Here is a 26,974-nt window from a genome sequence, read left to right as displayed (position 1 = left end):
ATCTAAACCGGCTGATAGCTCAAGGTAACTTCCCCAAACAGTATTTTCGCGCCTTTCCTCCGCCAAACCTCCATAACTAATTTCTTGTGAAAATGGATGTAGTTGTTTCTTCCATTACGGCTTCACTCCGATTTGACGGCTCCCTCAACGTCGACCTGAATGAGTTCCAGACCAATTTGGTGCCCTATCCCCGCATACACTTCCCCCTGGTTGCCTACGCCCCAGTTGTCTCCGCGGCTAAAGCATCCCACGAATCCAACTCTGTTATGGAAGTGACCATTGCAAGGAGACGGAAGATCCTCGCTTGTAAGATTACACTAGCGAGTTGTTGTTATTTTGAGCATCTTGCGTCCAGATTTGCTCGAACTTAGACGTAATTGAGGTATTTGTACGGAGAAGCTACAACTTACAAAGTACCTTTTTCAGGAGTTAGTTACCTAGTTTCCTCTGATTCTGAAATAATCCTTCTTCAAACCTCATGATACTTAATTCTATTGGTATCCTGGGTACCCTTTTGTATGTATGTATGTATGTATGTATGTATGTATGTATGTATGTACCAGTCCCCACTCCCTGCGACCCTCCAGCCAATCACCGCCCTCCACCTCATCGAAAACAGGGTGCATGTCACCGCATGCGGTTACAGTTTACTGTTTACAGGCTGACTCTATATTTAGCCGCCCAGCCTTGGCCCCCCACCCCAATCTGTCAGGGATGACAGAGATGGCATGAAAGCCATGAGAGCCCCAAGCAGCATGGAGTCTTGGATGGTTGCATTAATTAAACCCTGCCCTGGTCTGTCTGTCGCCTCTCAAGACGACGAACTCAATCACTTTTTTTTTTTTTTTTTTTTTTTTTCACATTCAGGAAAGAATAATTCATCATCATCAAGAAAGCGTATGGATTCAGAAAATCTTTCCTGTGGGTTAAACCCCCCTTGCCTTCTTCTGCGAAGGAAGCATATTATCAAGTATGAGATGGTATTCTTCCGCAGAAAAAAATAATGACAAGGGCAGTCGGAGTCAACATCTGAAATCTCAAACGCACAGAGAAAAGAAAAGCAAAAAGGAGAGAAAACGATTTGAATGCAACAGCTCCCAAACGCAGATTGGCGCAAACATAAAACCTTGTCTGCGGGATTGAGTCGTGGAGTTTGTGGCGAATCCTGCCAGAACTACTCGTTATCCCATCCATGGGTTATTTAATTGGTCTTTAATTTCAGCCACAGAGGAGAAATCCATCGATGATATGATTGATAAAACTGTTCATCATTCAGATTGTTCGCCGCCGTTTCATTACCAGGAGACACGTTGGTCCAGCAAATTAATACGGTTTCATGTTTCAAGAGGGAAGCGTAGACGCGCGTCTTCTTCCTTCCTTTCCCTTTTCCTTTGCAGCATCGGAGATCTGCGTTGCCAAAGGGAGCATGATTATCACCATAGCTATTTTGTTTGGAACTGTCTGGAAGAGGACGTTAACTTTGGAGGGGGTCAATGGTCAATGCAGACTCAATAACGGTGCCGCAGTGGGGAATAACCAACTAGCAACAATCTATTAACTGATTGCCTATCAACTCGACGGGACAACAACGTCAATGAGTTGAACAAACTATTCCTCGATGTTTTTTCGCTTCGAAACTGCTGCTTCCCATCGCAATCTCTCAGACTAGATCTACAGAAGATGCATTCTAGGGGTTGAAGATATATACAATGCAGGTGTTTATACTTCCAGCATTCAAGAAAACAAAATTGCCTAATAATAATTATTAGCCTTGAACTTCATGTATTCTATAAACGATTTCTTTTTAGTGGGAAGTCGAGTTGACGTTATTATTCCACGTTTCAACACATCGAAAGCAATGCTCATTATATACCAAACGGATTCCGCCCTCCTATGTTTCCATTTGATAGATGTTTATTGACATAAATAGTGTCTGAATGTTTCACACTGCTACACATCTCTTACATCGTCCGCATGGCTATGGCATGTCATACACACCATGCCATGTTCGTGGAGAAAATTTTCCAACTTTAGAACCCTGGAAAGAACGGAGTAGTTTCAACTATGCATCTCATATATCATAGCATAACCAGAGAGGAAAAAATATTTAGAACATCATAGGCGATTGGGTTCCATTATCCAGGCGTCTTAACATATTAATCGAGCAGGGATTACTCCGTATGACTTAAGATCTTGTTAAATCTTTTTTACCCAGTTTAAGTTTGGGCCCAACCAAGGAGATCTCTTCCAAGGAAGAATCATGAGAAGGAGATAGGCGGATCTCGACAACGGTAACTCGACATGAAGTTTCTTCCAGTTGATTGTCTGTCGCTACATCTCTAGACCATGATAGAATTCCTCTTGATCCGCCGCATCATGCATGGGCTATGTGAGGTAGAAAGGTTAAGGACTACGGGGTAGAGAAGCATGAGAAGGTCTGGAAAGAAAATAAGACGGTCTGAGCCCAATTCATGGATGATACCCTTTCTTTTTCTTCTTCTTCTTCTTCTTCTTCTTCTTCTTTTCTATATATATATTTCTAAGAATTGTGATTTTGGTACGGCTGGGAATCCAGCTGGAAACCAGGAAGAAGAGAGAGGTTGTTGTTCCATGTTAAGACTTTCAATGCGTCCGGGAAGATGGAACCATTTCTTCTGCTCACAGGGGACTCATGAGTGTCAACGGGTAATCTAGCTTAACATTTCCCTTGGTAGAAGAAAATTTTCACTTCAGCAAACAACGCAACATCAGCTCGAATCAACAACGTTTCTCCCACGCCATAAAGCCAATCATGAATGCTTCCTCATCGCCAGTCGAAAACCAAAGAAGAGGGGGAAGGGGGAGGGGAAAGGGGGGAAAGCAAAAATCCTTTCCATGAACATTACAACACAATATTACAGTGGAACAGCGAAATACCAAGTCCAAGAATAGAAACGCACCTGCCGACCCATCACAGGCTGTATGTGGTAACTAATTGTGCCATTTCCCGCATCGGGCAAAGTTGAAAATGAGAAGGCGGGGACGTGAGATAGCGGGGAGGAGCCAGATCACCTGAGTGGTAATTTTAGTCTGTTTGATATATGAAACACTCCGGTTGTCTCGTGGGTGTGAGGATTTTAGCTAGGATACAAAAATTATATATGGGTTAGGGCGAGAGTGATGTCACTCTTCAGAAGACTACAGTTCAATGATATTTTAGGAGTAGAGTTATCCAGTTGAAGCGTCAAAAGACGGTATGTTTGTTGATGATATCTGAAATAAAAAGAACTATTTTTGTGCATTTTTGTTTCAAGCGTTTGTTTTGAAAACTTCACTATCTTCCCTGAAGACTCGACGACTCGAGCAACAACTATACTAATATTTGGCCCTCCATTTGAAACAAAAGCAATCAATCAGTATCCATCCATTTGACCGTTTTGCTTTTTATTTTCCCATTCCTCCCACTTCTCCCACTTCCGGCCTTTCCATGTGGATATTAATTTGTCGATTTCCACTTCTTGAAAGCCAAAATAAAATCACAATCAACCAATTTTATTACTAGGGCGCGTGGTTTTCCTCCCATAGTGGGTTTGGTTTTTTAAAAATAAAATGAGCTGCTCGGAACTTCACCATGCTACCGTGGTGGGGGGACAGAAATCAGAAAGAATAACAAGGGAAGCGGGGGGGGGGGAGGGGGAGGAACGCATCTTAGGCCTTACGTGTATCCCTCCGCTCCTGGGAGTCTTATTTTGCGTTGCAATGATACCAACGACCTGCTGAGCAGAAGAGAGGCATATATGTGAGTAAGAGTCGGGTCTGACTTTCAAGGGAGAGAGAAATAAGAGCAGGGTCACTTTTCCTCCTTCTAGACCTTTTCCTTTTTTCTCTTTTTCTAGAATTTAATATTAGCTAACCTTTTCTATAGCTCGCTAGTAAACTGTTGTTAGTGTTTACTCCAAATCGTACAGAGTATGGGAGGAAGAACTGTACAGGAGCCTTGGATGAATAACAGGACTAGTCCTCGCTCTCACTGACTTTTGTTCAAAGCAATGAGCTCGCAGTTGATGGGGTAATGATGGAAAGGTCACAGATATTGCCTATTTACATGGCTATAAATGCCCGCTTCCATTCCCATTCAATTTCTCTCCGTAGCCTGACATCATGACTTGGGAATTTGAATTTTCTGTCATGGAGCATAGGGGAAACAGTATTGGGTAGGTAGGAATATACTAGTCAGCGTTGCCAGGAAACCCAAAATCAAAATGAAAGTTTACAGAAAAAAGAATTCTGCGGTATTGAGGAAATTAACAATCATTACGAAGCATGTGATACGTGGCCGATTAAATCTGTGTTGGTTGATGGAGCAGGCCTGCAAGAAGAGCCTTTTGAGTATTTTCCTACCGTTCAATTGAGACTACTCTATTAGTTAGTTACTCCGGTTAGATAGACACTGCGCTTCAGTTGGATTGCCACTGTGTAACAATTTTCACCTAAACATAGAGTGATGCCTAAATACCTATTCAATAACATGGCTCCAGCAGAGTTTTTTTAAGGGTGCAATGACTCCGTCCTAAGGAAATTGCCTCCTGCCTGAGGAGATAGTTATGGCTTATTGCGGCATCACCCAAAAAAAATAAAAAATATAAAATAAAATAAAATAAAAACCGTGAGCAAACCCCGCCGCCGTCTGCGGAGCCGCTTCGGACTTTGGTAATAAATAGTACCGAGCTCTAACAGGATTCCACCTATACGTCTCCGCGGAAAAGGCGGATGGGGAATTATAACTCAATCGTGTCTAGGGTTGAGAGAATGCGACCTCACTCCGGGTTCGCTAACTTCGGTTTCTTTTATAGTTGCAATAACTATCATCACTAGTTGTTGGAATAGGTATCATTTCCTTAAACTCTAGCGTTGATAGACGGCCTGGACTTTTTTTTTACCAATATTCTGGAAAGAAAGGAGTCTTTTAAGAGGGGTTCACGATATGATATCGAGTAATAATCAATCCATAGGATGATGGTTTCTGGCGCTCTCACTTGTCGAGAGGAATAATGATGTCATTAATTGTATATGAGTTAGTCGCAGTTTGCGCCGAGCTCCTAAACCATGATTGGTCAAAATCAAACGCGCGATTAATAACTAGTTATACAAGGGGAAACCGCTAGAATTAATTGTGAAATTACTGGAAATAGCAGATCAGTGCAGAAATTTATTGATTTGACCACCACTTATAAAATTGTGCTCACTCATGTTAAATGCAAAACATTGGGTGAATGGTGCATTAGAATACCTAAATTCCTTAATCTATTATTTTTTCTTTTGGCAGTCCTTGTGGTTTCTACTGAGAGATGGTGAGGTGTGTATTCCTTTCCATCTTGATTGCTCTTTACGCATACTTGTTGGATAAAGTTGAATGCAAAGAGCAGCGGCTCTTCAAATCAATGAAAATTTTCACTGATGCACAATGGCAGCTCTTGAGCTCTCTTCAGACAGAAATAAAAGTTTTTAAATCCAACAGAGGACATGAAACAGCTGCTGGAGACCCACTGATTAGTTACTTACAGCACTAATGGCAACTAGTGTGACAGGTAGTTTTAGAAAAGCTGTCCGGGGTAAATCTTGCAGAGGAGTGGTGATAATGCTCCACCAGTCAACCTTTTGCACACAGTTGCGTTATTCCACGCATATCATTTGACATGGTGGCAGACAGCGGATGAGAGAAAGTGGGTATACTACGCACCATGAGGCTACGGTTTTGAGGAACGCACCCGTGGCTATATTCTGCTCCTGGCCCTGAGACGAGAACTACTTTTGAGCTTGCAGCTGTCTTTGAATACCAGCGGAGAGATAGTGCAAGCCGATTTTTCAGTGCCTGGTATTCCAGTGCCAGCCAATTTTCCAGGAGAGAGCAAGTATCTGGACAAAGTGAAAAAGAGGTGATTATCTCCTGCAGGGACTCGATGAGACGAGCCTGGTCAACGGTGAAACATAACTACCCGTTGACAATGAAAATCAGAAACCACGAAGAAAAAGAGTTATGTTTGACATTACACAAATTGGAAACTATGATGTGGAACTAGGATATCCATGGCTACAACGACACAACCCGGAAATGAACTGGCGAGGAGGGAAAAATAAGGGCTAGCAAAATGTGATGATCCCCGTGACCAGAAGCTCAGGAGGCCAGCAACCCTCTTGTATCCACTCGTCGACTGACGACAGCACCACAGACATGCCCAGTGTCAAGAGAAGCTTCATGTCCTTCCTCAGACGGTGTCTGGCCATTTGCGCTGAGGCATCTGAGCGAACAAATCAACCCGCACTTCAACTAATTCGAGCATGTTCTCTTGGCTGATGATGCCCATCATCAAGTCATTGTCTCAACACTATGAGCTCATCTTGGCCAAGTGTATCACAACCGGATCTAGGTTCAACGCAGTCAGTGGTCGGGGCAAATGTCAGATAAAACTCTTCAACAACTTTCCCGGGATCGCAGCCGTGTGTCTGAAGACCTGTGAGAACTGAGATGGGATCAGTCAATACGTTTGATCAGAATGGGCGGGGGCATCAACTTCGAGAAAAACATTGTGCAGTTCGCTCGGACTCCCCTGCTCAGCCTCTATACATCCCTCCCTCCCCACCCTTTGCGATCATAACCCCGACTTATGCCTTGTATATATGCTCAATTATTTTATTTTATTTGTTTATTTTTGGATTTCTCTTTTGGTTTCTAATGGTCGGGAGCTGGAACCAGTCACGGTATCAGCATCCGCTCGCACCATCAAATGGTGGAAATCTGTACAAGTTTGATATTTGTTGCCGCTGTTCTTGCCTTGTCTTGTTGCTTCGTAAGAGCTACCCTTGCCATGGCCGTTACCTGACTGTGTGGTCTGTATTTGTGTATGTAAGCCTCTAACATGAATCAGAATGAGCACAGCGCATTGCACCACCTTGTCATTATCTACTCTAGGGCTAATTATGTAGTAACTAGTTAGTTAACTAACTAGTTAACTAGTCAAAGACGGGAAAGCTTAATAACATTCATCTCTTGGGATCATATACACTTATCCGCAATCTTAAGCAACCCTTGAAACATAGTATAAGCTAGCATAGTGACTTACAGAACCCATCAATCAAATAAAAATAAAAATACTCAATTGAGCAGCCGAATTATCCCTCCCTTGATGACAGTTGACAAACAGATCAGTCCATATCAGCCCATTACCATCTCTTGTGCCCCGCGAGACCACAACAGAGCTCCACGCCATTTCCGCGATTATGCAACCCCCAGAGGTCCAGCACAGTATTCTTCCTTGAAATTTCATAGTAGACAACACTGATCTTGACCCAGATTTTGTGCAGCAAGCATTCCAAGATACCACAGGGCTAGCATAACTGTGAGACACGGCTGGGCTGCTGTCCCACGATTCTCCCAGAAAATTGGCATCAAAAGCTCTAAACGGCCGTTGCCATCTAGTCTTCGGATAGTGACCAGTTCATTGTCTGTAAGAACAAAGTCATACCAGGATCCGTGTTGCTTCATATAATGGTTCACCTGGCTGAGGACTTGACGAAACTTGGTTTGATCTTGGGCGGAACCCATTGCCATCGCCGTGCTCCACTTCCAGCTTGGCTTCACATCTCCAGGGGCTCTGTAGGGTCCGCTGCCGGAAGATCCAGCAATCATAGTAATGCTAGATCAGGTTTGAACCCGCCTGGAGTCAAAGCTGCTCCACCGCTATCCAATGAAAGGGGGGGGTAAATCCATTTAGCTGGTTGGCCCCTTGCAGTTGGTTGGAACCTGCCCGAAGAGTACGGCGAATTCATGTTGCTAACACAGCCGAGATGCGGTACCGAAAGGGATTTATAAGTTTATTGGTGTCAGCGGAGACACCGGGAAATGGTCTGGTGGAAGCACAGTTGCCACCAGATGGGCTTGGCACCTCTGATAGATAGTAGCGAGGTTACAGTTGATCCATAACCCAACGTATTGAATATCGCTGGCTCGGTGTGTAGTGTTTAAGGTGTTAAGTCCAGACTTTGAGGAGGGATAGTCGGTATGACAGGCGGGGCGTTCTGCAGGTACCTCATCAAAGAACTCAGGTTTGCCATTCTGAAGACAAATATATTCAATGAAGGAAGTTGTGTATAAATAACAAGCGCAGATTTTGAATTTCACCTTTAGCAGGGGTTAAGGTGTATAATGGGGACATGTATCGATGGACTCGTAGAGATAGAATTTAAGAGAAATTTTCTTGCGAATCAGGATAGTGGATGGAGCGAGTGAAAGCTGGGGATTGAGATGATTTTATATACAACTCCAAGTTGGGTCCTTCCTTCTGTTTGCTTCTGTATGCCCAGAGACAAAGGTGCTTGAATAAACAGAGTGGGGTTTGGGATATAACTGTGGACAGTGAGATGATGAAAGAAGATTGCTGCTAAGTATTTGAGAATTGAACTTCTTTCAGACAAACTTTGCAGCAATAAACAATGAATCATATATGTCTTGTCGAGTGGTATCTCTGTAGATGAAGTTTCAGAACACGTGTATACGCGTTGATCATGTTCAATATATAAATAATCTGCTCATTCATGACATATGAATGAACTTGAAAGGATGCCTCACAGCAATGAATGATTGAGCAGTATTAACCAATGATATTCCTGTGATTGAATAACTTCTAAGCCTGACGGCTAGCATAGGTGAGTATCAGTTGTTGTTGAGGGAGGGGGAAGAGGGGATTGGAAGTCCTGAAATGCATATGAACCGAAGCCATATGATGTATATAGGATTGGCCGATAATCACTGGGCGCATTTAATATAATAGTTAACTAATGCGCAACAAAGAGGGCGGCGTGTTATGCATGAATGAACCTGGAACAATGCCTTCATGGAAATGGTTGAGTAGTGGCGACTAAGGCATTACCTTTGTAAAATTGTCTGAAACGCTGCAGCTATAACTGTTGGCTGATTGCCAGTGAGATGGCAGGGCTAAATGGCGACAGTTTCTATTCGATGAGTGGCAGATACCTGGGTCAGAGATTCGAGCAACTATTGTATTTTCATCAGCAGCTGCCTCAACTTCTGAGCTCTGACACCCCTAGACCAAGTAGAGGTATCCCGTCATCTTCTTAACTGTAGTGGGTCTCCGTCTAGTGCGATCAGATGAACCAAACCCCCGCGGTTAGGTCTACCTTCCTTAGGTTTCTCATAGCACTGATATGTTTTATCGAAGTCCCCCTTGAGAAATTCGTGTTTCTGAAGTTGCAGAGATTCAATAAGATTAATTAAAAAGGAGAGTATAACTGTGTAGGAGTAGAGTACACAGACCATAAATTCAGCCATCTCAGCCATAAGGTTCTTCTCAAACACAATCCATTCCTTCTGTCTCTCTGTAAGCTCTCCATTAAATGTCTGTGCTCTTTCAAAATCTCTCCAAATTGCCCTTTCTGGATCCCCTTCCACAGTCATCGTATTCCTGGGATGAACATCATTGTCATATACTAGTGTGTCATGGATTGTGTTCAACCCATTAACAAAATTTTGCATCTTCCTTTCATTGTAACTGGCCCAATTCAGCTCTTTCATGTTAGGAATGTACTCTAAGAGAATAGCTGTGTGGGTGGATATTCATCATTGACAAACACTTTAAGATGTGGTAGGCACTGTGTCAGATTAATACCCCCAATCGTTACAAGTGAGTCCCATGGCTGTTCAGGGCCTTGACCATGGTGCTGTCGAAAGCATCAGGGAATACATCTGCAGGAGAGTCAAAACAGAGAGGAGTCTAACCCATCACTTTCATGACACAGGCCTTGCCTCGGATAACCACCAAGCATATCATGCAATAAGTCCCGTTTCAGTAGCTGCTCGTGAAAGATGATCTCAGTTACAATGACATCAGTAAACTCCATTGCGAGGTTTGAATATTGATCAAGATAAAGGAAGAGCTTTGTCATGTGCTAATGGATGCCGCAGTAAAAGGACTATTTAGCGGTCGTGACACAGGATCGGTAGCAAAGAACGCGCGAGAGGGTGCAAGTAGAGCTTTTATATGGGGTGGGAAATGGCTGGTTTCGCTGAAAGGGCTTAGGGCATGGTCACATGGGACACACCTACTGATGAGGTATACTAATAATTCGTAACTAGTTAGTTGGCTATCTTCTTTTCCTGACAAACTAACGAACTAACTAATTATTCCTGAGGCCTTTATAGGCACAGACAGTTTTGCCATGGGAGGTCACATTGACCGCCCAGACCTGCTACCCGACTGAAATCAGGACCGAAAGCTGAAGGTTCGTTAGGCAATCGGGGGCATGTCCTCGCCCATATTCAAACATGTACGGATAGAGTTTCAAAGGGCCAGAGGCGAAACAGGGGCCCTCGTTGCAGTTTGCCCGAGAACACGTCCCCCGGCAATGAGGTTCATCGGGACAGCACCTACTGGCAGAGCAAAGAACAATGGTTTTCCCTGAACAATATTGGCGGCAACCTAGTCGGAAGTTTCCCCAGTCCCATTGCGAATATTGTTAGAGAAATCCCCACAGGTCCAAGGATATTGCTACAGAGCAATGGCAACCTATTTCACACAACACAACGTCTCAATTGCCAGCTGAGTCAACTCTGTCAACTCTCTGCTAGCGGCATCCGGCACTGCATGCTGTGATCTGATCTACTAAGAATGGATTCTTGATTTTTGCCTATCAGTTTTTGCAGCTATACACGAGGATCATTTATCGACAGAGCATTTTGATGTGGCTGAAGGGTGACGTTGATGACTCCAAGCATACCACCATCAAGCTGTTTTTGTCAAAGTTGAATCAGGGGTCTATCAACTTGGGGCAGACAGGGATATTATCTGGACGCTGAATTCTTGGTCAGAGAGCTGGTAGTGATATATAGCGACCGACCTGCAAGAACTGGACATAATGGATTGGCTTGAGCATGTGAGGGCTCTCATTGTATTTTGCACGCCTCTCCCCATCACCCCAGGACTCACTGGAGAGGTGGAATGATGGAAAGATGTTCTGCTGGAATAAATTCTAAAATCCCTCAGAAAGATGAAATTATCACCTGTGGTGTAATCCATCTTTTTCTTTGCGTCACATGGACAAACTTGGAGATATTGACAGGAGTATGGAAAGCTTTCAAAGCGCATGAAAGTGATTGAGAAGAAATATCCCCAGTTTCTAATCCCGGGGACTGGCACCTGTCTCTTTCATGATGTGTGTGATCAGGTACAGTCTACAACATGGTGGTGGGGCCTCTACCAGCGTTTTTACAAAGATGATTTTCTACTGGTGGTAGACGTTCCCGGAAACCTGAAGGGAGAATTTATCAATACTTGAGTAAGTTCTATCATTCGATCCCATCGATATTCTCCATATTTCAAAACGTTGTCCCGGGCACAAATATCCTTCATCTCAAGTAACTTCGGGTAACCACTGATTGAGAGGGGACAGCCGTCTGTGGGTCGTATGTCTTCATCTCGTACGTTAATACCCCCCACCCCACTGAATACTTCATCCGAGCACCACCACCTAACGGTATGCAAAGAGAATGCGCATCAATGGGGACTTCCAATTCGATTTCATCAGCCGCCACTTCGCTTTGACCGGCACGCCTCTGCTGATCCTCGGACACCTGGGTGTGCGAGAAAAATACTTTTATAAAAATAATATAGACCTAGTTGCAAAGCCCCTGACCAAACAGCCCCATAGACTATCTCCATGTATTGCCTTCCCCAGCCCAAGACCAACAACATCACATAGGCCCAAGTTCCAACACAGCAAGCCAGGCCACGATCCCTTATTCCCCATGGTCATCCGCACCATTCCAACCACCCATCTCTAACCCCGTCAAGTCGGGCGGTGGACCCATTATCGTTCCTTAGCACATATATCACTCCATGCACAATATGGCCGCTTCCCCGTCACAAGCATCATTTCTTGCTGATTCCCATGCGTCCCGCACCCACACACACCCGCAAATGGGAGGTGTATCGGTTGTCAATTAGTCGGTGCCGTTTCGAAAGGGGTCACTGGGTCATCCTCATATTCATATGATAATTGCGCAACAGCATCCCGGGGATGAAATTGGGCAACAGTATAGGTGAATCCTTTCCCCTCCCCACTGAAAAAGAAAAAAAAAAAAAAAAAAAAAAAAAAAAAAAAAAAAGACATAAGAAATGAAAAGGAAGAGAGACGGACATAGGGCGAATAGTACCATACAAGATACCCCAGCGCCGCTATGTTAGACTGTTCGCCCAGCCGAGGGAGACCTCTGGGGAACCTTGCACGAACTTCCTACGTTGTGGATCTTGCAGTGGGAATTTACCAAACCCGTTGAAAAGGACCCACATCTTTCCCCACAAACCTTGTTTTTACCACCATTTTAGCGTCAAGATGAGCAGCGCTTAGTTTTTTTATTTTTTATTTTTATTTTTTTTTTGGGATGGGTGGCAAAAATACTGTAACAATGTCATGTGTTGCTGGAATTTGAAGGAAGTTTTCTATATAAACTGGTCAAAACCTGAAGGATCTTAAATTGACCTTGTCGTTGTCAATATTGTAAATATTTTATAGTATTCAATTCTTTAAAATTAAAGTTGAATACTTTTAACTATTATATATTAATTTTTTATGATATTTTTTTTGTTTACCTTCAAGCTAATAATTTTATACTTTATTAAAGTTAACTCTAAATTTTATACTGATATTCTGAGTTGTAAATGACAATCAAAGCTCTATAATAGCTTCTAGAAAATATTAAACCTATCTTAATAAAGAGTGAAACTTTAGCGGCGGAGTTAGCCCGCTTCATCATAGCTACGGATTAGTTATCTGAAGTGGTATCTTGGCGCTAGCTTTTGAAAACAGTTCTGTCTTTGGAATGGAAGGCAATTTTGGGAGCCGCGGTCAAGAAATTAACGTAGTTACACACATCTTATTCGCCAGCAAGATCGCCTTGACCAAGCATTTAGAAGACAGTCAATGTTTTTAACCAACCACTCAATCGTAGGCTCATTAGACGACCTAAATTTGTCGACCCATCTTCTTTGACCTCGACTTCTTCCATATATCGAAGGATATTCTCTATGTACTCGCCTGCACCGCTGAGTTTGAGAATGAGAGCAATTGCACGGTGAACTTTAAGTAGTCGAGAGGAATGTGGGTCAATAGAACAACTGGGGCTAAGGCTGAGCATACGAGTAATGGGAAGTAATCGTTCACAAAGAATAGGATTCCTTTCTGTCGACCTGATCGTGTACCGGTTGTTTGCCCCTTCTATAGGCTCGAAATATATTTGAAATTCACCGAGCAGTCGATGATAGTGATGGGTTAATGTGAGGGCATTTTTAGGACTGTCAACATCTTGTCCATCAAAAAGGCGGGCGATTCCGGGTTCTAACATAGCCAGGATTTGAAGCACATTCTTTTTCGAGTCACTCTAAGGGTCTATGTCAACAGGGCCGAGTGTGCTCATAATAGGATGTCCATACCAATTCCGTATTTCCTGAGTCCATTGAGGCCAATGATTGAGGAAGTATGTGAGCAACTTCTAGATACTCGAATTCACCAGGTTCATTTCGGAGGAGAGCTCTATCGTCGTCTTCACTTTCAATCCCATCCTGCTTTATTCGTCGCTGGGCTTCTTTCCTATCAAACCGATGGGACACGACACAACGATGATGATCGCGGATAAGACAACTCTGTCGGAGGATGGACACGCGTTGCGTTAAACTCTTTGGCGTGGACGCCTGCAGCGAGGAGAGTGAAAGGGGTGTCGGTTGGGATGTCTTCACCGATGAAGCCCTGACTGAATAATTTGAGTTAACCAGATCTATCAGCCATGGATTATATGTACTATAACCAACTTACGTGGAGAAAAGAAATTGTCAACCATGTAGTCAGCGAAAAGCTCGACAGCGCTCCGGATTTTGCTTTTCTTGTCTGCGTCAAAAGAGGAGAACCCATCGAGATAGGCTAGCACAAGAGAAATATCAGGCTCAACAGTATTTCCATCTACCAAATCCAGATGCTCATGGAGATGCACAAGGAAGAAGTTCAGGAAGGCATCTTTTGATTGCATATGCACATGCTCGAATGTTGCGTTGATTAAGCATCGCGGGCATGTAACCCCTCCGCCCCATTTGTTCTGGGCCATAATCCTCAATCAGCATCTTGAGAATGTCGCTTGCTGCCTTATTTTGTTGTAATGTTAAGGAGAATTGCTCTGAAAAATCCAGGAACCCTTCTAACGATTACTTGTGTCGATGTAAAACCATTGTTGATGGTTGCGCATCTGAATGAAATATTGCCTTTTTTGCTGTGGAAATATAACTAATTTAAAGATTAGGCCCCTTGCAACATAGACTCCTTTATGCTTGTCGACATGGCCTCTAGGTTTTATGCCAACTGGTGGAACATTTGAATACAAAGGCGTGAATATCAAGCGAGGTGAAAAATGCTCTATCTGTGGTTGGGTTTGTCCGGACGATGACTCCAAACAGTAACACCTGATCTTTTTACAGAGTGTGAAATGCAAGTCACCAAGCATCGGGACAAGGTCCCTGATATGAATACGTGCAGATGTCAAGAATCTCACATTTGATATGTTGATTGTAGGACTAGGCGTGTGGATTCGCCCCAGAGCTTCACTAAATCGTAACCAAAGCAAGTTAACGAACCTTATCCAAGCAGGGCACAAAGTGTGGAAGTCACGTGTTTAGAGTTTTATCTGTACGTAGTTCATTTGTCACCTTAAAAAGGTTGGGTACTTCCTGATTCAGCTTCCTTGCATGATCATCCTGTGGGATACATGCATGACAACTTACCCTGGACTAACTCTTGTGAAACTCTGATGGCTGTCCTGCACAACTACCCAGCCATCGCGACGGTTGTCTTGAATTGGAAGACCGGCATCTCCAAAGAACCCAGCCTTCCTCCAGTCAGCTGGGATGCTCTCAAGCGGGGTGCGGTTAAGCTGAAGCGCATGCAAAGCGAGGATCCAACATGTTCTATTACCTGCAACCCCCTATCTGAATATAACATGGGTGGCCTCCACCTAGTTCGGATTCTTGAATTTAATGACAACACGAGGTGGATTGTAAGCATACAATTGCATGAATGCAATTCCGAATCAATCAAACGTCTACTTCATGAAGTGCACACTCTTGCATTAATTCGCGAACGAACTTGTATCCCTGTGCCTCAAGTGTTTGGATATGAGCCGAGCCATGCGAATATTGTTTGGTGCTGCCTTCATGATTATGGAATTTATTCCAGGAAACACAGCAATGGATGCATTTGATAACTGACATGTTCGCAAGGGGGAGATTCCTCCTAACCAAAAGGCGAAGTTTTTTTCGTGCCATTGCGGGCATCCTGGTAGTTTGACTGCTCCTTGCTAAAATTCCAGGAGCTAACAGATAGACAGGTGGAAATGGCTTCTAAAAGATTTCCCAAAATTGGGATGATTGTAAAGCATGAAGACGGCACCTATGACATCGATCCAATTCCAGGTTTAGGAGGTCCATTTGAAAGAGCATCCCGCATGGTGGGATATTAGTCTCGTGATGAAAGGGTCCAACACAGACATCAGGTGTTAAGCTCAAAAGTGTTCATGACTTTTGTTTTCCACCAGCTTCCCTGCCAACTGTCGTTCTAGGTAAATTACAGGCTGCTCGTTCTTGTAACGCTCAAAATTCTCATGGATCCGTCGGTTCCGGTGCCGTTGCTTCTCGTTACGCAGCTCACGGATAGCCCTGTTGTACTCTGCCTTTGTTTCTGCTGTCCGATGGCGGAAAAGTTCCAGTTTCTCCAGCACCTTAGGGTTGGGCTCAGCGAGTGTTTCGTGATCAAGCTGCCGAAATGCGGTCTTTCATACCTTGTTGACACGTTCTGACTCAGCTTCACGATATTCCAACTCTCGCTTGTGCTTCTTGACTGTATCCTGCCTGTCAGAGACAACTGGGCGATAGTTGAGGGACCGTGATTCTTCTGAAAAGAGTTTATACAGTCGGTTGGGGTCAATTGATGCACCCATTGAGCAGGCAAATTGCACTAACTGTGTTTGTGAGCCTGTTTTCCGGACAATGCCATGCGCATCAACGTCAACATCTGCCTGATAATGTTTGACAAAGGAGTGAATATCTTAGTGCTGGAGCATGACGTTCTGGAGATTCGTCCGTAACCTCTTCTGTTCATGGGTTAGCCTGACGCAACAGGGATGCAAAGGGATTGGCAATACTCTCCACTGTTGTTGAAAGCCTTATCTCCAGCATATCGAAGATTATAGGGGTGGGCGACCTGCTCAAAGCCTGTGATCTCCCCGGCTCGCATCCGGGACCTTACCATGGATGCAGTCGTCCTCTGCTCCAAGCAAAATTTAAATCCGGTGGGGTGTTGGTTCCGTCTGTCAAACCACAAACTTATTCCAGTAATTCATCCTTTAGTAGCAACCGCTGCTGTCCCTTGCCATCCACCAATTTGGCGCTGTAGAGTTTTTCTGTAGAATCCAACACCTGTCCAGTTGTCCAAATCAACTTGAAACCTCCAATGTGAAAGAGCATAGACAGCAGGCAGATATGCGGACTGAGCACCAGGGTTGGATCAAAGATGACTTCCGGAATTTAAAACTCGTTCCCATCAATTCTGTCAGTCAAGCAGGCCGTGCCGCGATGATCAAGATCACATACAGTGCCTTGTCTCGAGGAATGTCTTCGTAAAACTTTGGTGTTAAGAAGATGAACATCGGGGGCATCACCGTCCACCGTCCGGATCTCGGATTAGGGTTAAGACAATTTCTCGATACCGAAGGTGGAGGAGTGTCAAGGGGTGGTTGGCGGTGATGGCTGCAAGCTGCAAGAAGAAAAGAAACTGAATGCGCTGCCAGCCATAAACAAATGTCATCTCAGTGATTGTGGAACAACACAAGCCAACTCAGCAAGATCTTCGATGTACATGATCATCTTCTTGGCCTTCCAACAAGTGCCAGCTCTTTTCCTTAACCCCCTGTGCAACAACCTACAAGAGATTAGTGGTGGTTCTTGTTTAGCTATCTGAAAAGAGCACTGTAAACACTCACATCTTCCACCTTGACAATAGTATCTTTGCTGAGTGCGGAAGCTGTTTCTTGTTTGAGGACAAGATGACACCACTTCCAAAATGTCTCAAGTGAACTTTTGCATTGGATGCCTGGACAGTATCGCCTGGGTTCCCGTCCGGACCAGGGAGTCGAGGAGTTCCCATAGGAGCGGAAGGTCTTAACCCGGAAGCACAGAAGGCAGAAAATGAAAAGGGGGCACCCCCTATCCTTATAGACGAACGCTGCATAGCTAACAGTTAGTTTGAATTCCTGGGACAGTCTTTGAATAAGTCAATCGATCATAATGCAAAGCACAGAAATTTAGATGATGATACGTTCGCTCAAAATTGGGTTTCAATTATAAGAGAAGAGAAAGAGAAGTAATATTTTTAACTTCTCACCACTGTTAGAAGTGATGATAACATTTTCAATTCCTTTTCAATGTTATCATCCTTTTGTGACATCATAATTGTTAATAATTAATTAATGCAAAAGGTGAGCGGGATTCTACATTGTATCCATCATTCCGTTGTTGGCAAGGGGAGTGAGTAAGCGGCGGCTTGAATATTCAATTCCTATCCAGACTTCGCTGGTTAAATTTTTTTACAGAGTAGTTAGTTAAACTACCTGGTTTGGATATTTATTCAGCTGGAAGAATTATGCGATGAATTGTTCATTGCATACTAAATTAATCGATCAACTGTCATAGAGGAAAGCGATAAGCGTATGTCGACTAGCCCTACTTATAGCACTATAAATTCTATCTCTTCCGGGAGAGATAGGCGGAATTGACATCCATGTGTATCATAAATGACGTCCATCAAGTGGGACATATGTTAGCGTGATAGTTGCAGGAAATAGCTGGACACTATTCTCATTCGGATATTGTTGGTGGAACAAGCTTTGTCAGGTTGATATAACTTTGACTCCATTTGGCCTATTGTAAAACCTATTGTTATTCTCTTCGGTTGGACATGAGAGTGGGGATAAAGCTCTCTATGGACGTTCGAACCCCGCGCGCCGTTTCATTAGGTCAGAACTGGAAGGGGAAAACAACCCCAGAGTTTGCGAAGAATATTCCCCAGTCTTGATAAGTATCCCATATTCCAAGGTCTGTCATGAGAGGGAGAAGATAGACGCAACAGGTCAGAGATGGTGGGTCTCGGAGCTGATGATGATGATGATGATGATATGCATTTCTCTTAATTCTAGCGCATGATATCTTGCGGGAGATTCCATTCGTCAACGCATTCTGCAAAGACACGTGGTTCTATCAATTGACAGTGCTCTGATCAGAATGATTGACAATGGCTTAAATGTCATGACGTGACGGTTCGCGGTTCGTCATTCTTGTGATGCTTTGCTAGCTGTTTGCTTGCTTACTGAGGGACAAAGGAGTAAAGGTGACAAACTCAACTCGGGCCGCGTTTTGGTTATACTGAAATGCATGTTGTGATGGATGTTGCCAACTTGAACAACTGAGGAGGCGATAGAGGGGGCAGGAGTTCAAAGAATTGACATTAAGTTGTGATGAATGGAAGTATGGGAAAATTGATTCGTTTTCCTATGGCGGATTTGGTTGGATGATGCGATGATTTTTCAAGCATGTTGACTCTCGTTGAGTGCTCTCCAACATGTATCTCTTCCCTCCGTAGCGCTGCATTTTCAACTGGCCTGTAGAAAGCCGTCTGGCATCTATTGCACTCTCACAACCTTAGTTACCCCTCCACACTCTCTCCGTGGATATCTAAAACATCATACCAAAACAGGTGTCAATTAATTTAACCTTGTTGTCCACCTCTCTTTCAATACATGCTCCTGCACAGAACCAGTCATGCAATTCACTCCGTATAATCAACCAAAATATATGGTTGACTTCCATCTCAACGGAGTCAAGTTAGCACATTGTACTTCCCTGACGTTGCAAAGAAGCAAGCAGGGAAAAAGCAAGCAAGAAAGAAAAAGCAAAAGTGGCGTGCTGTTCATGCGGATGAGATAATGGATTGCAGTCCCAGCCACCAATGGGCCATTGCCAAATCGATAAGGGAGGGGGCTGCTGGTTGCATCGAATCGTCGAAAATCGTCGAACACCTTGGCTTGAACCCAACCTGGATTCTTGTTGAGAAGCGGGAATTAATCCGGTCGCTTGTCAACCGAGCTGGATCTGTCTGGTTGTAAGACCCGCCGACCGGAATCATTGCCTCGAAGAAGAATGCTTTTTGCTACTTTCTTCGGAGTTTGTTGATGGAGACGAACAGTTAATGGTTGGGATCCTGCACCGACGTTAAGCAAGAAAAAAACCGAACAAGCCGGGAACTAGAAGAAAGGTAAAATGGAGGGGCTGGGGTTCCATGTTCTGCTGTTATTGCAAATCGTTCCAGATCAGCTAGCGCTTAGGTGGTTATTTAGGGTATTTTTAGCCCTCTGGGGCCTGAGGACAGGAAACCGGGGTTTCTCAGGGGCCAACGTCTAGGGATATTGGAGAGCGCAGGGCAGGGTGGAGATATCTATACGCACAGTATACGCAGTATACGGATGAGGAATTGGGATATGGGAATAGGTAGCTAGTTCGTTGCACGATACTCTGCAACTCTCAACGATTTGCAGGAGAATTTACGTCTGAAGAGTCCCCCTGAAACCATCCTTACATCAGAGAAACATCAGCGATGTTGAGAATGAGACCAACCGGGCGCCACAAAGATGGTGTAGATAACCGCCCGAGGGCAAATGGCCCCGTAGTGAGAGTAGTGCAAACGAGACTCAGCAGGTATTTCTGGAGTCGGACTAGGTCATAACTATTCTACATCCCTTGTTTCTGGCCCCAAATTCTCCGAGATAGACAGTCTCATCGCGGCATTTTCCATTTTCATGCTGGTTGTTGACAGAAGAGTAGATCTCTTGCGAGTTTTTACATTCCCCCCACTCCCTGTATACGGAGCAAATAGTATTATTCTCTAACATCTACTATTTACTTATTTACTAACATTTTTTTACTCTGTTTGCCTACACCATCTTTTTGCTGACCATTTACGATCGTCTGGTCTTATCTTGTGTGGATGTTCGTTCTCTTCACGACATGCTCTGACGACCTCGACCACCACTTTCACGATCCCAGCCAAGTTCTTCCGTCAGACCCGCGCAATGCCCCTTGCTGTGTCTTCCAACAACTCCAACTCCCATTCCACCTCCACTCTTACAGTGACGGAGCCGAAGCCGAATAACCCCAAAAATGACAGAGGATGGCTACTCTCTCGCAGAGAGACTGATCCTTTAACCAGCCAGCCCGCCGCGGTGCCGCATGCCGGCCGTCGTTGTTCAGATCCTGTTACCCGTTGTCTGTTAACTCCCAAATCCACGTCCAATCTGCCCGTCTTCACCAGCAGCAATTCCTATCCCATCAACCCCGCCAATCTCTCAGATCCCACCCTCGCTGCCTTTTCTCCGCGTAAGATAAATGCTCTAAAGCCTCCTCCACAGCCCACCCGAACCAGCATCCCTACTTTTCTGGTGCAGACACCCCGGACCCAGACTACCGTTGACTTGGACAAATTATACACTTTATCATCCACCGACACCACCGACACCACCAACACCACCAACACCACCAACACCACCAACCTCGTTTCCAGCACCCCTCCAACCGCCTCATCCTCTGCAGCCTCCTCTCATTCACTCAAATTACAAACCAGTCGTGAGCCCAAATCTCCCCATCAGAAAAGACTGCCTGCGTCTCGTAGCTCCTGTGGCATCGAAGCCTCGTCTGGCCCACCGCCCGCGCTTTCCACACAGCGTTCGCTCAGCCAAGCCAAATCCCCACACAAACCCACCCCAACCTCAATCAACCTCCATAGACCACGATCTTTTGGGGGCGCCAGGAAATCGAAATCGAACCTCCAACCTCCTCGCCCCGCCTCTGGCATTAATGCAGTCCTGAAATCACACTCCCCCTCTGTGGCTGCCTCTGAACCGCAACAGTCTGCATCTCTACGACCTGTTGGATCTAGTACAGCTCCGACGCGGGAAAAGGGCAAGATGTCAATCGCTGGGACGCGCCTGAGCGCAAGTTTCTTAGGGAGCAATAGTCGTGATCGCAGTAATCAGATGACAACTTCTGGAAACATGGACGGAAGTAGCAAGGAGTGTGTCGCGGAGGATGGTCGGTCTAAAACGGATGATGTCTTCTTAAATATTGCCAAGTCAAACTCCCTCCGTCGCAGTGCGACAACGAGGACCGAGAGGAAAAGGGTAGGCTTTGATTTTCATCTATGGATTCTTTTTCGAATTCTCGTTTTATAGTCCCTGCTGTCGACGTACTACTCCCCTTAAAAAATTTCCATGTGTCTAACTTTTTATATTCCAACCAGTCAAAATTTGGACTCTCTGGTCTATCTTCCCGTTCAAGTCGAGCCAATGAGGAGCCCCCTTCTCTTCAATCTTCCCGATACGACTCTGATCATGTTACACGCTTACTGTCTCAAGACAACCCTTCTTCAATAGGACGTGAATCTTCCTCAATTCGATCCCCTACTTCGACCCAGCACCCAATGGATGAGAACAGTCGCCTTCGATATTTTGGTGTCGGCACCAGGTCATCTATTGGGCTTCCTGGGAGTAGATTGGCTCGTACAACCCGCGAAACATCCCCCGAAACCCTTTCTAATTACACTTCCGAAAGGCGAGGTTCAATTGCTCAGGATCAAGTCCAAGGTCAACTGCGGACGTATCGACAATCAAATCTATCTACCATGCGAACTACCCAGAACTCCTCCGGTGTGGATGCAGCTGCTGAGCGGTCGAGACTGGAGGCAGAAAAATCAAGATTGGATGGGACGGAATCTACATTATCTACTACGGCACCTTCTACCGTCTGGGATGAATTGGACGATTTGAAGTCGAGAATTCGTAAATTGGAACTAACAGGAAAACTACCACCTTCTTCTGCTGCTGCAATGTCTAGTGTCTCTGGTGAAAGACCCCGTACTGCGACGACAACAGCGACAACTCTTTCTTCTTCCCCCAAACATGGGCGGAAAATGACATCTCCAGCACCAGAACCAGACGCTGCTGCTGTGGCTGACCAAATTCACCCTTTACTTCACACTGCTTTAGCGAAAGCCAAACCCACACTGAATGCAGATGTATATCGTGCTCTTGAAACAACTGCCGCCGATGCTCTAACTCTGGCCACCATCCTTAGCTCAAACGGTCCGCAACATGGTAGTGGGATGTCTGTTGTTAACGGGGCAGGTATTTCGGATCGGCAGATGCGACGAAAGGCGGATAGTTTGTGTAGAGGATTAACAGAGCTCTGTTTAGCATTGTCGGATGAACAGCTGGCTTCCTCGTCGAATAATAAACCAGGTAGTCGAGATGCCGCATCTAACCAATACCAGACAGATAGTATGATGGATAGGGAGTCGATAACGCCAAACCTCGCATATCGCCGTAGCGCAAGTCATGAACCCGAGGAGTTTCAACGCGGTCAGACCTCCTCATCGCGATTAGCTGCCGGTAGCCGTTTAGAGTCACGGCGTGCAAGCTTGCTTAGCCTGAATACAGGAACTACTTCTATTCGAAACACCCAGGAAAATACAAATCCGCTTTCAACTCCCACCCATTCCACCCCACCAAGCCGGCTCAACCGCGCCTCCACCATTCTTCGGAACCGACGACTTCAAGACGAAGACGATCTTGATGACAAAACCCTTCGTCCGATTTCCAGAGCCATGACTGAAATCAATACAGTGATATCTCGCTATTCACCTCGCGACCGGCGACTTTCACGTGAGTATACCTCCAACCACCCTCTCCCGGATCAACAACAGGCGTCCCAACAGTTACAACTGCAGCAACAGCAGACCGGCCAACCCCGTTCAACCACTCAGGGCCAAATGTCTATTCCTCTTCGTAGGAATTATGATTCGCCTGGCTCAAACCTGCCAGCTACGATTCCCACGAATATACAGCCTGGATTCCGTAGATACGCTGCAGCCTCTCTAAATACTGGCACCTCATCAGTCGAAAATTCATTGAACGAAAAGGGGACAGAAGCTTTTGGTTCGGGAATCAAGAACACCGGTTTCCTCCAATTACGGCCCAGAACTAACAGCATGGGAACACGGAGGGTGGATGTTAGACAGCGTACGTTTAGCGCAGCATCTGATGCTGGCAATGCTGGGGACGAATTTGATTGATTGAGAATCAATATGAGAACTGTTTTGAGCTGTGCCAGTCAATGGCGTTTAGCGTTCATTGCGTTCTGTTCCTTTATGCTGCATCATTTTATTGGAGTACTGAAGAGCCCTTTTTATGTAGTATCCATCCCATTCCCTACCTAACGCTTTGTTTTAACTTGATTCTTACCACTTATTTTTTTTTCTTCGATGTGCACATGCAAATGCTGATGACTTTGCTGCTTTTTTCATTTTTTACTTGTTTCAATTTTTATCTCATTTCTTCTTCTCGTGGATGGATCGCTTCTGGAACGAAGAACCAGCGCCAGGCATGATGACGAATAACTCTACTTGCATGCAGCTTCGACGACACACTCTCTTTCTCCATATTTTTCATGATTATCAGAGCAAAGGGATGATGCACTAACAGTTGAAAATGCCAACGCTCAGACATGAACTCTCTCGAGTATAGATGTCTGTCGATAGAGATAGATAGGTCCTGCAACGAGTTGGAGTTTTCCATTTTTTTTTTCTCTCATACACACCCTATGGGATGCGCTTTGTTGCGTTTTCTCTCGGGAAACTTCCATTTTTCGAGGCTGGTTTTCTATCTTCAATTCCCATGCATATTTTCAATTTAACACCATATTCCTTTACTCTACGTTCTTCAACATATTTTCTTTCTTTTACGATTTACAATCTCTCTATTTCTATTCCTGTATTGTCATTCACAGCACTCACCATGTTCGCCTCCGTGCCCGAATTCGTAAACCACACCATTTCCACCCCTGCCTCCCCAAAGCGCTGGCAGACGCCCGCCGCAGACGCGCTCTCATGCACACCTGATGCCGCCAAAGTTCGAACCGCAGGCCATCGCGGCGGATACGGCGTTGGCGATGCGCGTGCTGGAGTGGTCGAGGAGTCCAGCACTGTACTCCTCGCACAAGGAAGTCGGTAGAGGAGTCACCGACCAGAGAAGTGACAGTTCCATCTTTTCCGGAGGCAATGGTGAGTGGGAATGGGGTGGAGAAGATGGAGGTGTGGGTATTTCCGCCAGGCATATCCTTGAGCGTCTCTTGATGAGCGGCCTGAGATTGGGGAATGCGGGATTTGTAGCGAGCGTGTGGGCCGCAGAGAGGTGGGATGTTAGGGGGTTAGTCATTTTACGAGGTTTCTCTCCTCTGAAGTTGTCTGGGTGATATATGTACTTTTCCTGTTCTTTTATAGATGCCTTTGAATTGTGTAATGAACAGTACATTGTTGTTGTATTGTTCGCGGGTAGAAATCAGAGCATTGTTATTTTTGATCTTTTACCTTGCCGAATGACAGAGGGGTCTAACGCGATGTAGAAAACGAGCGGGAAAGGTGAAGAAGATACGCCGGTTATGGGCGCCAAGTGGAGAAGAATGCGATGATTAAAAAAATGATTGGACAGGTTCGAATTGTGTATTCTGTAACATATCATATTATTTTTTGTATAGTGGAAAACTGGGGAGCCGGAAGAGAGTCCATTTTCACTCTGGGATATTGGCTCATAATACTCATGATATAACATTTCAATTAGTGAATATTGTCTAGGTTTTCCCGATAGAATGATAGAATATCGCGGGACGCAGGGGTGTGTCACTGCTGGGGACATGCGTTACAGAACATGTTTCTCTGCATAGTGTAGAGAGCTTCAAACATAATCAAGGACGATTATCGGGTTAGCATTTGGCGCAGCATCTAAGATAAGGTATTAAAATAATACTTAGACTCCATTTCCAGCCAAAGTTGAGCGCATCAAATGGAGATCCAGCTCCAGCAGTTGCTCTGCTAATCACTCAACCGTCTCATCGTTTTTTATATTCACTTCGAAATTCAGTTTCAGCACGAAAAATTCATCAAAGGCCAGTTCATTTAGTTTCGCTTCTTGATGAACCCATTAGCTCTTCGGGCTAGGAGGGGAAGAACATGTTTGAACCTGGGATACATCCACTGCGCCTAGTATGTTGGCTTGTTCATCGCAGTATTTTGCCATCAACGTGTCTTTTGAGGATAGACCCGGTGGATTATGAGTTGTCCAGTGTATGTCGACAGAGCGGAATTTCTAGATATTAGGCCGGGGGTGGACCGTAGTCCGTCAGTCTCTGACGTGTTCAAGGGACACAGACGACGTTGGACGGAGAGCTTGCAAAAGGGCTGACAGCACTCACAACTGTCATTGTTGAGTGGTGGTTTTCCGATTTGCTCTTTATCGCGACCAAATTGAAGAAATCCTACACACAAAATTAATGCTTGCTTGAGGCTGAAAAAGAGATTGGAAGCTGTATGTTTTTAATTGGAAGCCCAAGTTATTCAGAGAATATCCAGTCCGCATGGATAGAGGGTGGTTGTGCAAGCGTTACTAACCTGGCACTTTGTGTACGTTTTAAAATAGAAGGTTTTTGTAACACCCATCTTCTCTCCATCGAGAGTCCAATTACTGCCCAGCAATGACTTGGTATCTGCTGCCAATTGGCTGAGCTCCTCAGGCGTTGAGGAAGCGTATTTGGGCTGGACGGTTGAGGTCTTGCTCACGTTCACCATGCTGAAGTAACGCGGTCGCGGTCGATAGACGGAGATTGCACCGGAGTGAGAAAGCGTATACACATATCGAACACTACGGGATATCATCGTATCTCCAAGTGATTGAAATCTTTGAATATGTGAGGGGAGGGGAGTTTGTGTCTTGGTTTAGATTGGATATTTGACATGGGTGCGAGAAGGGCACTGGGCTTCGATCAGTGACTTGATTTATCTAAGTGGCGGCGGCGGAAACTTTCCATCAAAAACATCCTCGATGGTCTAGTGGTCATGATTTCCGCTTGTCAGCAATGTTCAAGCGCGGGAGACCAGGGTTCGATTCCCTGTCGGGGAGGATATATCTGTTTTTATATCAATACTCTATATATTGAGATGTTTATTCCCACGTAATTGTTGTTTTCTTCAACTAATCCACCGTGCAACTTACTGCTGATATATACTCCTTCTCATCGTACTTCCAATCCTGCTGCTCACCCTCTGCCATCGTCGGCAGATACGGAGGTTAAATGCAATCAATCCCAACGGACCGGAGCCGTGGGGGGGCAAAGCTTGGCATGCCACTGTGGAAATTACCAAGAATCCGTGCGATGGACATTGGTATAATTGCCTGTGGCCAAGTGGAATGAGCTGCAAAATCCACAGGCGAATAAAAAATATATCACCAAGATACAAATTTCCGAACCGTGTGCAGACATGATTGTGTGCTGCCACACACAGATTCACTCCACAACATGCCACTGCAGGGTTGTTTTCAGCAGCACAATGCACTGACAGAGGTCTGTGTGCCGGAAGACGACTTGATAAACAGAACCGCAGTGGTCGCAAAAGGCACTGAGTCATCCCAACCTCCAGGCCTACGTAATAGAGAGACAGGCAGGATGCCGCTGGTGTTTGAGAAACAGCCTATGTCTCTCTGGGCGCATCTAAACTTGTGAATGCCCCTTATTGTGGGAATGGGCCCGGAGCGCCTTCATTCGACATCGTTTTTACTATCTGTATTGCCATGCCTATGGCAACTCGATCAGCTGTTGGGGTGTAGATACAGGCGCGGCTATGCACTAAGCTGTGGTAAAGCATTGCTCATCATTGACTGGGTTCATTGTCATGAGCTTGAGCCTGATCATCTTTGCACTTTTGTGGCTCAACACAGCGGCCCCCCCTCCCCCCC

The 26,974-nt window shown here is 45.0% G+C and overlaps 12 protein-coding genes and 1 non-coding gene across 13 annotated transcripts; 6 read left to right on the top strand and 7 right to left on the bottom strand.

Moving 5' to 3' along the window:
- Window positions 1-92: 92 nt before the first annotated feature.
- Window positions 93-718, top strand: PADG_01468 (tubulin alpha chain; the record flags this gene model as incomplete). The annotated part of the gene is made up of 2 exons (XM_010758622.1): window positions 93-306; window positions 564-718. The coding sequence occupies 2 exons, from the start codon at window positions 93-95 to the stop codon at window positions 716-718; spliced, it is 369 nt and encodes a 122-aa protein (XP_010756924.1).
- Window positions 719-5,629: 4,911 nt separating this feature from the next.
- PADG_01467 (uncharacterized protein) lies at window positions 5,630-6,264 on the bottom strand (the record flags this gene model as incomplete). The annotated part of the gene is made up of 2 exons (XM_010758621.1): window positions 5,630-5,950; window positions 6,148-6,264. The coding sequence occupies 2 exons, from the start codon at window positions 6,262-6,264 to the stop codon at window positions 5,630-5,632; spliced, it is 438 nt and encodes a 145-aa protein (XP_010756923.1).
- Window positions 6,265-7,300: 1,036 nt separating this feature from the next.
- PADG_11274 (uncharacterized protein) lies at window positions 7,301-7,666 on the bottom strand (the record flags this gene model as incomplete). Its single annotated transcript, XM_010759535.1, has 1 exon — window positions 7,301-7,666. One exon carries the CDS (start codon window positions 7,664-7,666, stop codon window positions 7,301-7,303), a length of 366 nt encoding a protein of 121 aa, XP_010757837.1.
- A 1,437-nt stretch (window positions 7,667-9,103) lies between these two features.
- On the bottom strand, window positions 9,104-9,568 carry PADG_11273 (uncharacterized protein; the record flags this gene model as incomplete). The annotated part of the gene is made up of 2 exons (XM_010759534.1): window positions 9,104-9,238; window positions 9,311-9,568. The coding sequence occupies 2 exons, from the start codon at window positions 9,566-9,568 to the stop codon at window positions 9,104-9,106; spliced, it is 393 nt and encodes a 130-aa protein (XP_010757836.1).
- Window positions 9,569-9,945: 377 nt separating this feature from the next.
- Window positions 9,946-10,646, top strand: PADG_11272 (uncharacterized protein; the record flags this gene model as incomplete). Its single annotated transcript, XM_010759533.1, has 2 exons — window positions 9,946-10,106; window positions 10,238-10,646. 2 exons carry the CDS (start codon window positions 9,946-9,948, stop codon window positions 10,644-10,646), a joined length of 570 nt encoding a protein of 189 aa, XP_010757835.1.
- A 1,342-nt stretch (window positions 10,647-11,988) lies between these two features.
- On the bottom strand, window positions 11,989-12,341 carry PADG_01465 (uncharacterized protein; the record flags this gene model as incomplete). Its single annotated transcript, XM_010758620.1, has 2 exons — window positions 11,989-12,112; window positions 12,283-12,341. The coding sequence occupies 2 exons, from the start codon at window positions 12,339-12,341 to the stop codon at window positions 11,989-11,991; spliced, it is 183 nt and encodes a 60-aa protein (XP_010756922.1).
- Window positions 12,342-12,958: 617 nt separating this feature from the next.
- On the bottom strand, window positions 12,959-14,146 carry PADG_11271 (uncharacterized protein; the record flags this gene model as incomplete). The annotated part of the gene is made up of 3 exons (XM_010759532.1): window positions 12,959-13,429; window positions 13,482-13,798; window positions 13,861-14,146. 3 exons carry the CDS (start codon window positions 14,144-14,146, stop codon window positions 12,959-12,961), a joined length of 1,074 nt encoding a protein of 357 aa, XP_010757834.1.
- Window positions 14,147-14,842: 696 nt separating this feature from the next.
- Window positions 14,843-15,550, top strand: PADG_11270 (uncharacterized protein; the record flags this gene model as incomplete). Its single annotated transcript, XM_010759531.1, has 2 exons — window positions 14,843-15,229; window positions 15,401-15,550. 2 exons carry the CDS (start codon window positions 14,843-14,845, stop codon window positions 15,548-15,550), a joined length of 537 nt encoding a protein of 178 aa, XP_010757833.1.
- Window positions 15,551-15,592: 42 nt separating this feature from the next.
- On the bottom strand, window positions 15,593-16,338 carry PADG_11269 (uncharacterized protein; the record flags this gene model as incomplete). The annotated part of the gene is made up of 4 exons (XM_010759530.1): window positions 15,593-15,844; window positions 15,869-15,981; window positions 16,050-16,180; window positions 16,232-16,338. 4 exons carry the CDS (start codon window positions 16,336-16,338, stop codon window positions 15,593-15,595), a joined length of 603 nt encoding a protein of 200 aa, XP_010757832.1.
- A 551-nt stretch (window positions 16,339-16,889) lies between these two features.
- PADG_11268 (uncharacterized protein) lies at window positions 16,890-17,232 on the bottom strand (the record flags this gene model as incomplete). The annotated part of the gene is made up of 2 exons (XM_010759529.1): window positions 16,890-17,007; window positions 17,069-17,232. The coding sequence occupies 2 exons, from the start codon at window positions 17,230-17,232 to the stop codon at window positions 16,890-16,892; spliced, it is 282 nt and encodes a 93-aa protein (XP_010757831.1).
- Window positions 17,233-20,209: 2,977 nt separating this feature from the next.
- PADG_01463 (uncharacterized protein) lies at window positions 20,210-23,262 on the top strand (the record flags this gene model as incomplete). Its single annotated transcript, XM_010758619.1, has 2 exons — window positions 20,210-21,313; window positions 21,433-23,262. 2 exons carry the CDS (start codon window positions 20,210-20,212, stop codon window positions 23,260-23,262), a joined length of 2,934 nt encoding a protein of 977 aa, XP_010756921.1.
- Window positions 23,263-23,983: 721 nt separating this feature from the next.
- On the top strand, window positions 23,984-24,440 carry PADG_11267 (uncharacterized protein; the record flags this gene model as incomplete). Its single annotated transcript, XM_010759528.1, has 2 exons — window positions 23,984-24,007; window positions 24,066-24,440. 2 exons carry the CDS (start codon window positions 23,984-23,986, stop codon window positions 24,438-24,440), a joined length of 399 nt encoding a protein of 132 aa, XP_010757830.1.
- Window positions 24,441-26,056: 1,616 nt separating this feature from the next.
- On the top strand, window positions 26,057-26,140 carry PADG_11266. Its single transcript has one exon. It is a non-coding gene; the product is annotated as a tRNA-Asp (tRNA).
- Window positions 26,141-26,974: the final 834 nt, after the last annotated feature.

The sequence above is a fragment of the Paracoccidioides brasiliensis genome (genome assembly GCF_000150735.1).
Source record: "Paracoccidioides brasiliensis Pb18 unplaced genomic scaffold supercont2.2, whole genome shotgun sequence".
NCBI lineage: Eukaryota > Fungi > Ascomycota > Eurotiomycetes > Onygenales > Ajellomycetaceae > Paracoccidioides > Paracoccidioides brasiliensis.
The sequence above is the reverse complement of the archived record's forward strand: the minus strand, read 5'-3'. Positions and strand labels throughout refer to the sequence as shown.